The sequence below is a fragment of the Equus przewalskii genome, chromosome 10 (genome assembly GCF_037783145.1).
Source record: "Equus przewalskii isolate Varuska chromosome 10, EquPr2, whole genome shotgun sequence".
NCBI classification, from domain to species: Eukaryota; Metazoa; Chordata; class Mammalia; order Perissodactyla; family Equidae; genus Equus; species Equus przewalskii.
The window spans coordinates 15887399-15901522 of NC_091840.1; the positions used below are offsets into that span (position 1 = coordinate 15887399).

The 14124-nt window shown below is 42.9% G+C and overlaps 1 protein-coding gene across 16 annotated transcripts in view; it reads right to left on the reverse strand.

The window, feature by feature from the left end:
* TANC2 (tetratricopeptide repeat, ankyrin repeat and coiled-coil containing 2) overlaps positions 1 to 14124 on the reverse strand; it is a 386637-nt gene that overhangs the window by 7949 nt on the left and 364564 nt on the right. For 10 of the 16 annotated variants that reach the window (XM_070561681.1, XM_070561677.1, XM_070561675.1 and 7 more), the window contains 8 exons: positions 13531 to 13664; positions 12493 to 12616; positions 8172 to 8347; positions 7726 to 7858; positions 7136 to 7165; positions 6209 to 6300; positions 4117 to 4263; positions 1572 to 1672 (listed from right to left, as the gene is read on the reverse strand). In XM_070561681.1, the coding sequence (XP_070417782.1) occupies positions 1572 to 1672; positions 4117 to 4263; positions 6209 to 6300; positions 7136 to 7165; positions 7726 to 7858; positions 8172 to 8347; positions 12493 to 12616; positions 13531 to 13664 (937 nt within the window). The remainder of the gene's footprint in view (positions 1 to 1571; positions 1673 to 4116; positions 4264 to 6208; positions 6301 to 7135; positions 7166 to 7725; positions 7859 to 8171; positions 8348 to 12492; positions 12617 to 13530; positions 13665 to 14124) is intronic. The other 6 variants (XM_070561684.1, XM_070561680.1, XM_070561679.1 and 3 more) reach the window with 1 other exon arrangement.

The following is a 14124-nucleotide window of genomic DNA, read 5'->3' on the forward strand; positions in this document are numbered from 1 at the left end:
CACAGGAACTGGAATTATTCTGAATCAACAGGAATCACCAAGAGTTGAGAACATGGGCACTATTTCAGAGAACTGTGGCAGCATCTGTGGGAGTCTGGGGGGTTTTGGTTTCATTTGATTTGTAAGGAAGGAAATAGGTAGGCTGTCATTCTAGAAGAGTCTAGAATGATTCCCTAGCCCATTCAGCCTCCATCTTCCTTCTGGCCTCTCTGGGATTAGTGGAGAAATGTCTCCATTTTGTCAGTCCAGCCAGGCCCTTCAGGAAGATTCTCTTAGTGCCCAAATGCACACCAGGCAGTATGAGGTTGGGTGGGGTTGTCATTTACAGGGTCACTGTCAATTAGCTTAAGAACAAAACTGTAACTACAATATTTAAAAATCTTGCTGATCCAGCAGAATTTTTTCTTTATATTCTTGATATTTTGGCTCCAATTTTCAGGCCTGTTCCATCCTAGGCAAGAGCCCTGTCCTCTGCCCTCTCTACCCCTCGCCCCACAGCCCTGTTGCTCCTCCATTCCACTACATCAAAGCTCGGCAGGTAGTAGGCTTGCTGACTAGGCATCTCAGATTCTAATTTACAAATGAAGACATGAACTGTCAGAGGTATTCCCATTCTCTCTATTAATGTTGCCCAGAAAAGGGGCACTTGGCCTTGTAGGGAAGGAATAATCCAGGGGTAAAGAGAACTTGATAGTCAAGCTTCTATAAGAACTTTGGTACCCCAGCTAGTTCAGACTAATATCACTAACCCCATCATCACTAGACTCAATCTTGGTTTGATTTTCAGGACCATATGCCCCCTGGTCACAGGAGTGAACCTGAAGCACTTCTTTCCCATGCAGAGCTTGGGAGAAGGGTGGGGTGCTGGGCAGGAGGCATCAAGGACAGTGGCAAGTTATCCAAAGATCACTGGTGGCAGGTTCTAGGTCTTTCTGGAGCGTCTCCTGCCCATTGGCCAAACCACAGCAGATGGGCAGGAGGGATGGAGTTTCTCCTGGGCCCGCTCAATCCTGGCAGCAGCACCTCCTGTTTCCATGAGGGTGTGGTATGGTGTTGGGAGGAAGTTTAGGTGAGAAGGAGGTTTGATGCCACCAGATTTGAGGAGACCCTAGAAGGAAGACTAAATAATCCAGGGATTCCCCCAAAGGCGTATAGGAAAAGAGGAGCCCGTGATGTAAGTGACCCATCCTACTATTCCCTCTAAAAGGGTCGGGAGGATGTTTTGTTAAGTGACCTCCTCTTAAGCCACTGGTGTCTCTTTATGTTACCTACTTTGGGGGTTAAAAAGTGACTGAGATATGGCAGAAGTTTCTTGGAAGAAGGTGCCATTCTCCAACAATGAAAAGGCAGTTTTCTCACAAAGTCAAATTGTCTAGATCTCCATTGCCCCGCAGATTTGCCGATCTTAAGCTGAGTACTGTGCTACGCAAACCATCCCCAAAGCTTGGCCCTAAGAGTCCTTAGGGATAGACATATTTGGGTACAAATGCCCCAGGATGGCCTACATTGCCTTGGCCAGATTTTCAGAAAAGAGACCTCTTGCTTTTCACCCTCTCTCTCTCTCTCCTCACCTGCTGCTGCGTTTTGCCCTTGCTCTTGCATAGTAAGCTTCATAAGATTTCGGTTTCAGCTCCAGGGCCTTAGTAGCAAATTCCTCCGCCATTCCAAAATCCTGTCATTACAATAGGTGTGCAAATGAGTCATTGAAGAGATATGAAAAATAGACAACTTGGGAATAAAACAGATATATGTACATTTCTTTGACATTTATGGATGGAACCCTTGGGATTCTTGACATGCCTGGCATGGCTCTAGCCATGTGGCCCAGACAGAAAGTTCCTTCTGCCTTTGCCCTGTGTGGCCCTACAACCATTCATGGGAATTTATCTGCCCAGAAGTTTTAAAATACTTTTGATTTTCCCTCTTTCTGCCTGTCTAACAAAGTTATTTCTAGCCCAGAAGCCAAATGTTAACGCAATGAAGCTCTTGAAGTTGGAAACCTGAACTCCTGTTACACACATGTGTATGAGGCAAACACACACATCTGCTGTACCCATTATTCCTTGGCTTTCTAAGGAATGAATGAAATCCATGAGGATGGGGTTTGTGTAAAGGAGAACTGACTGACTCTGGAGACAGATGGAGTAGGGACGTCAGACAGACATGGGTTCAACTCTAGGGTCTGCTTCATAATCACTCAGGGGCGTGTTCTATGTTTTCTCATCCATACCTACTTCACAGGTAGGATCAAGAGAGCAATAAAGCATCTGAAAGCCCCATACACAGTTCCTGGCACATAGTAGATACTCAATAAATGGTAGTTTCCTTCCTATTTCACAGAGGCTTCTCTGGCCTGTTCCTTCTCTTAACTGGTTCCTTACTTAGGAAACATTTAAAATAAAAATAAATAAATAAATAAAACAAGAGAGAACCCTGGCTGTGACTGGGGTCTGTGCTGTCACCTCATCTCTTGATCACTGAGGCTCCCTGGTGGAACACGGTCTCATCTGTCCCCATTCTGAGAACCCCTGGGAACAGGGATCAGGAGAACAAAGCCATAGTTTTTAAGACACCCTTACATACTAAACTAAAAAGGAAGGGTTTTCTGCTCCTTTAATGCCACACGAAGTCATAGTACAGCACAGCAGCCTCTGGTTACACTTGTGATTCCTAAGGCAGAAAAGAGGCCTTAGGCAGAACAAAGGTCCTGGAGCACAGGTATAAATGAAAAAAAAAATTAATGGGCAATTTTCTCCTGAAGAAGACAGACTTCAAGTGCTTAGTACTTCAAAGGAGGTGATGAACTGTTTCTGAACAAACGTGGAGCTAGAGAGAAAGCAGTCTATCCTATAGGCTCATCTTCTATCTCTACTGGGTTTCCAACCTTACCCTTTAATTTTTTCTTTTGGGATAATCATTATTTCTGGGAAGTTTAGAATATTTTTAAGAAGTGGATTATTTGCTAGGCAAAAAAGAAGCCAGCAGGTTGACAGCAGCTCCTGAACTTTTTGTCTTATTCTCACTAGCTGGTGTTAAAGGAGGCCTGTGGTGCTGTTTATTCTGTTTCAAGTAAGCACCTCACTGCCTTCCCCTAAGGCATTCCCTTCTCATGGGAAACTCTACCACACCCTCACTCTCCTTAACACCCCCAGTAACTCTGCCTCTTAGGGCCATAACTGTGTCCTCCAAGGTACCTAAGTCTATATCAGGGCTCTTTTCATTGTCAGGTTTTAGATGGATGATATGAAGGTCATATACACAAATAATCTTTCTGGAATTGACAGCAGATCTCGTGCCACTGAGGCAGAAATCTCACTTCTGTACAGCTGAGTTCTTTATTGATCTCATTCCTTTTTGGCTTGGATTATATCTATCTCCTGAGGAACTGTGAGACCTCAGGCCGGTGGATGGCAGAGATTCCTGAAATGATCTTAGCTATTCCCAGTATCTGAGATAAGAGTCCTTGGCCCAGGAGTGTCTGCATGTCAAGGTTGCTGAGGGCATCAGAGACTGAATCTGCAAGGCAGGCAAGAAGGACCAAGGACTACTTGGGAGATACAAAAGGACCAGGAAGAATTCTAAGATTCCCTCTGCGACAAGAAGAGACATGGCATGCTTTAACAAAAAGATGAGGAAAGAAGTGAAAAGTTCAAGATTAGCCTTAGAAATTATACCTTGAAGTCCATGGTCCTGAGCCCTCTTTCCAGCCCTTCCTTAAAGGACTAGGGGGTCTACCAGAAAGGAAGGGAATAACTAAAATTCATATCTAATTGCAGCTGGAATTCTAATGACAACTGCTCTCACATTTCCCCGAAGACCAGAAAACTGACTTCGGGGTAGGGGAGGATGATAATGGCATTCCAATCACTTTCAGTGGGAATCATGAAAATTCAGAAAGCTACAAAGTACCCACAGCATTAACTTTTTTTACAGTTTGAGACAAGGATTGTACTTAGACTTGATTTCTTTCAAATTGCAAATGTCAGTGCTCTGTGAAGGACAACCAAGTTCCAAATGGGGCAGAGGAGGATTTCAGGGGCCTGGTGAAAGCTAGTGAGTGACATGAACTGTCAACTTCTAGGATTGCAGAAAGGAGTTGGGATGAGAGGGACTTACGTTCATTTTCCTGCGGCACCGTGAGAGGTTGAGGAGAAGAGACACCTTTAGCTCCCGGAAGGTTTTCAAGTCCTCACCAAACCCTTCTCTAGGGAATTTCTTCAGAGCATACTGGTAGCGCTGGGCCGCTTCCTTTACTTTACCTTTCTGATGGGAGTACAAGATGGCAAAACACACAGTTGGTCTGCTGAGCAGCTGAGGAAGTCTGTTCCCACTCCCTTCCTCCTCTCAGTTACTACTAAGGGCTAGCTCTCCCAAACACCAGCCTAAGGAGTAGGTCTGGCTCTGACGGTGAGAGCAGAAGGGTCCAGTCTTTTCCACAGGAACCTCACCGGGCAGGAAGGCAATGTTGCAGGGGATACCCAAGATACAACCCAGAGAAACAAAGCCTTGGCATGTGAAAGGCCCAGGACGCCAGTGTCCCAACTGGATTTCCGAAGGACTGACCTTGTTGATTTCAAAGGAGCTTTTTCCAGACCTGATTTCCTTGGCACACGTAGTATTTCCTAGCCCCAAACACTCCAAAGTTATTGCTATGGCCTTAATTTTGGCTTGTCTGGAAAACTCTTCCTGTTTGACATTCCACCTTGTCAGTCTTCTAGAAGAGGCCATTTTCTTTCCCACAAAAAAATGTGAGTGCTAAAACAATCTAGCTGTTGCTTCCCTAATCTCATGGCATAAAGTAAAATCAATCAGTTTTCTTCCTGTTTTTGGAAAAGGCCTGGGGTAGGGTGGTAGCAGAGGAGTGAAGTTTAGAATTTGTGATTCCATCTGACTATGTAGGAGGGATTTCCCAAGATGAAGTAAATCTATGACCAATCTAGGGACCTGGTCACAGGGACCTTGAACTTTTCTTACACTTTCTATCTGAAAATCTATAAGCTGAGCTCAGAATGATGCAGAAGGTAGTATCTCTCATTCCTTTAGCTGATCTGTATCCTCTCCATACCTTCTGTAGAGCGGCAACTCCACTAAGGAGCCCCATCTTTATTTTCTCTTTAGCATCTTTCATTAAGGAGAGATTTGGAGTCTTCCAAGGTAGAATTCTGGGTGGGAAGAGGAGTAGCTCTGCTTATTCTCATTAGGAGGTAGGACTCCCTGTCTTGGAATATCAGAAATTATGTTATAATCAGGGCTTAGATTCTTGAGAGCAATGCTATTCTCAAGTTCATATATATGACAGCTAGAGTCACGAGGCCCTTCTTTGAACTCATGTGAAATCGTGGTTAGGTCAGCACTCAAGCTTCCTAGAAGCCTAAGAGTCCTAGATTATCACAACTCTCGCTCAGAGTTCTCAGGAAATACAACTCTGCTCCTAGGAACTCTGTATACTCCTTACAGAAGGGGGGAATAATGTGATTCACAAACATTTCCTCATCTTTGGGCCTGGGGATGTCTCAGTGACACCCACTGCCAAAAGCTGTGTTGGATTTGTATTTAGTTTTAGGAGAAGAAGATTCAGCTAATCTTAGAGGGTAACTGACATGGAATGTTCTTAAGGGACTTCCCATAGGTCATGGGAGTTTGTGTTAGGGTATGGAGCCTCCAGCTTGAACTGTGAGTACAAAAAAAACTCCATACTTTTTCAGGTTGCTGTCATTCACTGAATGACTTCAAGCAAATCTTATAATTGTTATTTGTCTCGGTTTCCTTATCTTACTCAGAGACGCTGATAAACTATTATTACTACAGACTTTTTGATTTGTGTATATATTAAATAAGAAAGCTAAGATCAAGGCCTCTTTTGCATCTACTGGAATCCCTATCTGTACCACATAATTTTACTTTTACTTGTCCCATGAATTTCTCACCTAGCAGATTCCAAGTAGAATCTATGTAACTGCCTATTAATGATCAGGTAAAACTAGGTCTTTAGGTTGATCAGCTGTACACATGAGTAGGCTACTCTTTCTCCCTTGTTGAGAAGGCAAAAACCCAGGATTAATTTATGCATCCATCATTGAGGGATGGCATTCTCTCTTTTTAAAGGGCCTCTAGAACCAAGGATGAGAACGTCAAGACTTGGTAGACTCTACATGTAGAAAACAGTCAGTGGCTATTTTTAGGAAACTTTGTTCTCCTCTCCTCTCACCTTATAAAACATGTCCCCCTCTTCCATCAGCTTGCTCAAGAGGATGATCATGATGTCTGGTTTGGAGGTGGCCATCGCCCATGTGGCTGGACCTGTAGTGTACAGGATGCATGATGGGTAAAAAACTCATACAATGCAAGGGTGGTAGGAAGCTAGGTGAAAAAAACATCCTGGGGGAATTTCTGCTGAGAGAACAACTTGCTCCACAACAATTTCCTCATCTTTTAGACCTGGGAGTATCTTAAGGACTCCCACTGCCAAGAAGCTGCACTGGATTTGTATTCACCTTAAAATAAGAATATCTGAACTGTCTGAGCTTGCACACAGAAGGGCAGCAAAGTCTGCATGTTGTATTTTGGCAGGCAATGGCTTAGTGTGGAGTTATTTTAAATAAGGAAATTGGGAGAAATGGTTTACATTAAATGTCACCATACGATTTAAAAAAATCTAAAAAGGGTAATTTATTTTAGAATTTGGGACTGAAAATGCACAGCTGTTTAGTCTCTTAATTTTTAAATATGTACTTTGCAGAAGGGAAATCATTAAAGACTCCAAAGGCTCCTTTAATTTCTAAGTATCGAATAGGACTCCCTGGGATTTGCTTTGAACCAGGAGCACAGTTCCAATGACAAACAGACGTGAAACAAGCCAACATTATTGAGGACTACTTTACCCACAAAGAGAAAGAAAAGGTTAAATTGATTAGTTTACAGATGCCTGAATTATTTACCAACTAAGCTTTTCAGGGTTAGTTATCAAAAGTTCAAGTTATTCTCTACAACAGTCGTTAAAAAAAATCTTCTTTTAAGGTGAAGTAAATTAAAAGATTAGAGGTGTAGGGAACTCATGCAGGCTAAATCAAAGAGGAGAAGGCAAAGCTGACCAAGCTATCAGACCACGCCTGATGCTGACAGCGGTGAAATATACCTCGTGGGCGACTCGGTAACGTCTGACAACCTTCAAAGAAAGGAGAAAACAAAAAGTTGTAGGAGAGGAAAAAAAAAATGGATGAAGGTGAAAAAAAAAAAAAAAAAAGAAGGAAAAAGCAGCAGTGAGAGGCAGGCAGCAAAAAGCCAGCATATCAGCCAACCCTTGTCTACCGGTCTGTGGGATGGGGGAGCAGATGGGACAGCAGCAGCAGGGGCTTGAGAGTCTGAAGCACATACAGAGCAAGGGAAAGCAAAGGCTCACGGCAGTGCAGGGATCCAGGATGCTCATAGGGTGGGCCTGGTACAGAGGCATTAGCACTAAGATGTACTTAAGGTCACAGCAGCCTCCTGGCTAAGGCTACTAGGGGCATGGCAGCTAACTATGTGATTTTGGACACAAGGTATTGTAGACCGTGGCTCAGATGGTACTTTCTCTGGGCCAAGAGCCTTTCTGTTTACTTGGACAATAACTGGGCCAGGGCAGAGGGGAAACTATATACACACACACCAAACACCCCAGGCAGTCAGACCACTGGACCAGTCTGGCCCCTGGGCACAGATGGCCAGCACCTTTTTCCTTTCTCCTACCTATCTTGGCTCCTTTCTTCAGAAGAGTGACAACAACAGAAGTGTTCCGGCACCCCACTGCCCTATCCAAAGGGCGCATTCCACTGTAGTCAACATGCTCAATCATGGCCCCATGATCCACCAGGAACTGGACCTAGGACATACATCAAGCAGAGCAGTTAACACAAGTACAATGGCCCAGCACTTCTCCACTGAGGGCTCTGGCTGCTGCCTGACCTTTATTCAACTGCTGGTCTGAACCAGGCTGCGTAGCCATGGTATTTCAGGCCATGTCTATATTTTTGGTCTTCAATAGTGTTTTGAATATTCCTGCCTTTAGCAAGTATAGATCCGAGAACTTTATATCATGAATAATCAACATGTTATTCAACCCTCAATCCCAGAGAACATTACGGATGGAGAACCTTCCCTATCCCTACCATGAGGGTTGGTTTAAAGGCACTCACCACCTCAGCATCACCATAGAAAGCTGCCAGATCCAGTGGGGTGCGGCCATTCTTGTCGGCATGGTCTGTGGCAGCTCCGTTATCCACTAGAGAACGAACTACTGAAAGATGACCCTTCAAACAAGCCCAGCTGAGGGCTGTCAATCCTTCTTTGTCCATTAGAGCAATGGAGGCACCTAGAAGAGCAAGTATAACACAGGGCTGAGGAAACATGAAAACCAGGAAAATTGGGGCTGGCCCCTGGCCAAGTGGTTAAGTTTGTGCACTCTTCTTTGGCGGCCCAGGGTTCATCAGTTTGGATCCTGGGCGCAGACCTACACACTGCTCATCAAGCTATGCTGTGGCGGCATTCCACATAGAGGAACTAGAATGACTTACAACTAGGATATACAACTATGTACTAGGGCTTTGGGGAGAAAAAAAAAAGAGGAAGATTGGCAACAGATGTTAGCTCAGGGTCAATCTTCCTCACCAAAAAAGCACATCTTTAAAGAGGCTAAAAAATCTTTGGGAAAAAAAAGCGCATCAGAATTGTATTAAGCATTAAAAAAAAACCCATGAAAATTCACAACAGGAAGGAAGGCTGGTACTTAAGGTGGACACTCTGCTGAAGCACAGCTTTTGTCTCTGGTATGTGAGTTATGTTTCAAAAAAACTGCTAAAAAAATGGATCCTACAAGCTATCACTAGAAGAGAGTCCAGTTGTTTTACTGGGTATTCCAGGTCATGCACAATCTATCCCCAAGCTTACTCTCTATCTTTAAGTTTCATTACTCCACTATGAGAATCCTCTACTTTGGCCAAATGGATGTGCTCATTGCCTCCAGAATCTCCCCTAAATATTCCCGTATCCCCATTTTTGGTTGTGTTGTTTCCATGTGTGGAATACCTTTTCTTTCCCCACGACTTGCCTCATTTCTACCCATTCTCTAAAACTATCTCAAATTCCCCTGGTCTCCACGAAGCTTCTCCTGGTTCACTACTAGTTCATCTTCAATCTGCTTAACATGTGTCACCTTATTCTGTTATTAATCTTTTGTATGAATCTTACTTGCATGTAATAAACTCTCAATGAATGTTTTCTGAACTCAGCGAAAGTCTTTCATTTATAATAGTATAAATTCCTTGAGAGATTCTTATAAAATAGGAGCTCAGCACATGTTTATCATTGATTATAGTACCAGGCCACTTTCTCCCTCCCTAGAATGTGAGGGAAAAGGACTCATGGGAAGAGACTGAGCCCAGGCCACAAAGGAGAGTGGAGTTTACAGCTACTGCACCTGGATTGGGGCCTATTACTTCTCATTTATTCTCCTGCAATGGCTTCTAATTGATCCTCCTGGTCCTCTATAATTCCTTCATCAAATCTACTATTCACACTACCGCCAGAGTGAGTTTTTCTTCTAAAGCACAACTCTGGCATCAACTCTCTTTTTAAAAATGTTGAAAGACTCCCATTACCTTCAGAATTTAAACTCTTTTAATCTGTTCCATTTCAACTTTTTTCTACATACATTTCCAACTTTATTTCCCAACAGTCCTCACGTATACTTCACTAGACAACTCACATATTTCTCCAAACCTGTTGTGTACTGTTCCTCCTCCTTGACCTTTCATTTACATTATTTTCCCTCCCTAAATATAGAACATTTCTCTTATTCAAATTTCAAAGTATGCCCTATTCTAACTCAAAAACCTTTATCAGAGCACTTAGGATTCTCTGCTTTTTAAGGTAGTTATTTACCTTTGTTTCATCCCTTCCCTGTCAGATTATAGACCCCTTTAAGGGCACAGATTATAGTGTTTCATTTAAAAAAGAAATTACTCCCAGTTCCTAGCATAGAGTTCTGAAAATAATGTAGGCTAAGTAAATGCCTGTAGAATTTGTTGACTTAGCGATTTAATTGTGAAAAAAATGAAATAATACAAAGACCAGAATGTCTGCAGTGGTAAGGGAGAACAAACTTCTGGCCTCTGTGCCTGATGAGCTTCTACTGGCATGTGGCAGACACTCTGCAGCTATCTAAAGGTTATCAGTGGCTGAAGAGGTCCTGCCTTTTCCAGGGACTCCGGTTGTTCTGGGACATTTAACCCCTGCCATATCTTATCTCAAGAATCTAGGCACAACCTCTTTTCTCCCCCAACCCCCTTCTAGCAGACGTGAGAATAGATATCATGAAACTAGACTCGTTTGGTGGCTCGTATTGGGGAAGCAAGAACCACTCTGCACACCAGGAGAGCAGGTCTCTGATTCCGACCCACCCTTCTGAGTCTGATACAAATCTTATGAGTTGTGGAAACAAATCTTCTTTGGAGGATATGGCTAAAGATCCAGTCAGTCTCTAGCCTGCAGTTTGAAATCTCAGAAGAAACCTCATCTTCTTCCTAACTCAATTACCCTTAGCTACTCTGGCCTGGGCATGATTCTTCAGGAGGCTGGTTTCCTTGAAGTGTATGTGCTTGTGGATATAATTACAGACACACCTTATTTTGCTTTGCTTTATTGTGCTTCACAGGTACTAAGTTGTTTTACAAGATCCTTCACCAGCAAAAAGATTATGACTTGCTGAAGGCTCAGATGACGGTTAGCATTTTTTAAGCAATAAAATATATATATATTTCTTTTGAGGAAGATTAGCCCTGAGCTAACATCCACTGTCAATCCTCCTCTTTTTGCTGAGGAAGATTAGCCCTGCGCTAACATCTGTGCCCATCGTCCTCTATTTTATATGTGGGATGCCTACCACAGCATGGCTTGATAAGCAGTGTGTAGGTCTGCACCAGGGATTCGAACTGGTGAAGCCCAGGTTGACGAAGCAGAGTGTGAGAATTTAACCACTACACCGCTGGGCTTGCCCCATCAACAAAATATTTTTTTTAAAAGATTTTATTTTTTCCTTTTTCTCCCCAAAGCCCCCCAGCACATAGTTGTATATTCTTCATTGTGGGTCCTTCTAATTGTGGCATGTGGGACGCTGCCTCAGCGTGGCTTGATGAGCAGTGCCATGTCCGCGCCCAGGATTCGAACCAACAAAACACTGGGCCGCCTGCAGCAGAGCGCGCAAACTTAACCACTTGGCCACGGGGCCAGCCCCTCAATAAAATATTTTAAAATTAAAGTATGTATATATATTTTTAGACTTAATGCTATTGCACACAACAGACTACAGTATAGTGTAAACAGAGCTTTTTTTTTTTCTTTTAGAAAGATTAGCCCTGAGCTAACATCTGCCACCAATCCTCCTCTTTTTGCTGAGGAAGATTATCCCTGAGCTAACATCTGCACCCATCTTCCTCTATTTTATATGTGGGATGCCTGCCATGTGTGGCTTGATAAGTGATGCATAGGTCTGCGCCTGGGATCTAAACCAGTGAACCCCAGGCTGCTGAAGTGGAGCGTGTGAACTTAACCCCTATGCCACTGGGCCAGCCCCCTGAATAGAACTTTCGTATGCACTGGGAAACCAAAAAATTTGTGTGACTCCTTTTATTTCCCTTTATTGCAGTGGTCTGGCACTGAACCTGCAATATATCTGAGGTATGCGTGCATAGATGTTTAGGTCCAGTTTACTAACAGGGATGGCTATTTGGAATGGAGTGATCAAGGCTGGCCACACTATCTCCTGCTTCATGTAAACGCTCAAGCTCCACTAGATGGTACTGCAGAGCCACCAGTGATTTGAGCTTTTCTATTGTAGAGGCCCACCATCACTTACCACTGTTTTGCATAGATGATTGAGGTCACAGTAATCAAAAGGAGCCTGAAATGCTTTTGATGGCGGTATGACAACGATCTCCTTTAATTTATTTCCCATTTAGAGGGAATATTGAATGTTGGTAAATGTCAAAAGGGATTTATTACAACAGGAGGATAATAATATCCTGATTCCTCAAATAGGGTCCCATTGTTAACAACTTTCTTAACCTTCGTTTGCCTCCTTAGGATACAAGAAAAATATTAGTTGTGCAGGCTTACAAAAGAATTGATGAAGTTAAAGTCAAAATAAAATCCCTGGAAGATGAACATTTATTGAGTGTACATTAAAAAATCAGTTTGGAGATTACCTATTTGAATTAAAGAGTTCAGAATACGTTAACTTGATAAGGATACCAAAAACCCCTTAAGCCATAAAGAAATAGAGAATGTCAGAGTTAGAAGGGTCCCCTGTATATGAGAGGAGAGGAGATGGACTTTCATTTCCTAACCAACTAGATTAATAATATCTATCCTTAACACCTCTTGGAATCCATCACTGGAAATCATGAGTTTCTTGGGTTATTATGGGCACTGACCATTCAGTTCTGGCATCCCAGGACTGACCTTGTGCAAGCAGAAAGTCCACAGTTCCTAGATGGCCTTCGGAAGCAGCCATCATCAGGGGAGTACGGCCCTGCTTGTCCGCCATGTTGACATCAGCTCCATGGGTGAGTAAAAGATCAACAATCTGTAAGTGCAGAGAAACAGGTATCAATTAGCCAGGAAGAGCTGCTAAGTAGACACATGCATGCTGTCCCTACACTGTGTGAATGCCCACTGCTGTACAGGTGAGTCCCCTCTACATGTGACTTTCCACTGCAAGAACCCCTTCTAGTGCCTGCTCAGTCCTAGTACCATGTGATTTGATCTCTTGATTCTCTTAGGGACAGCCAAATGAGAAGAATTCAACTCTGAATGTTTTACGTAGCCACTAAGTAAAAAAGAATTTAAGATAACAAAGGCCAAGATGTAGACTAAACAATCCCATAATGAAAGCCCCAACAGAAGTCAATACCTATGTCAGTGTCATTTTATTAATCTCTAGGAGTTGCAAATGTGCCTGCAGTGAATATTTACGATAGAACTGAATATAATCAAGTGCTCTCATAACTCTTCAGCACGGTTTGGCTTCTAGAGCCTTTCTTCTACTCAAATACTTCCAAAGATTATTACTGATATGCTTTCCATTCCACCATAAGTGTATAAATTAGCATTTATTCAGAATCCAAATATCTGGAAAGATCACATAACTTGAATTTACATACACCACATTTTCTGTTACCAAGTCTGAGAGACCTGCAAGTAAGTGGTTAGATCTGTTGAGAACCTGCGGATACTATGAAATGTGATAAAGAGGTTATTTCATGATCAGGCCAAAAGTAGCTAATCTTTCTATAAAATATAGATGATGATGATGATTTTGAATGTTAACTTTCTGACATATTCTCAATTAACCAAAATATTAATAACAAAGGCCAAGTCCTCACACCTGATGACTGCTGGGTAACCCAAACTTTGTGAATTTTTTTTGCTCTCTGCTTCAGAAGTTCCCACTTAGAACTCACCCCTGCCTGAGGGACTGGAAATAGGTACCCTGCTTACCTGCCAGTGGCCCTGGCGAACAGTGCTGAATAGGGGCACTGCCCCTCGGCGGTTTGGCTGGGCCACTGCTGCCCCTTGTTCCAAGAGCAGACGACACACCTCCAGTTTGCCCCTTCCGGCTGCAGCTGTCAGGGCTAAGGGCAGAGAACACAGACTGAGGACAGGTGGTTCTTGCCCTCTCCAGCCCTCATGTTAAGCACAGCACTATGTCTGTGTTTGATTAATATAACTGCTACTTTATCTCCAAGAATAATGATTTTATCTACTTTTGCCATGAAGGAAATTTTTAAAGAAAAATAATGAATAAAGTCACATTTAAATGAGCTTACAATATATAGAGACAATTATAATAACAAATTTATTGAAAAATCACCTTTGATTGAACTCACTTGGTTTCATTTTTCCTACCCAGACTGTCTTGTCTGCTTTTCACCAACCTCTTTTTTGGTACCTCTTCCTAGCTACCAACCTTTTACTGGTCTCTGCATGGGTGGAATGCAGAAAGAAAGGCCTTTGCAGGGTAAGCTCTTTTTAGAATGAACTAGGAAACACCTCTGGCCAACCTCCACTCCCAAGACCTTAAATTCCAAGAAT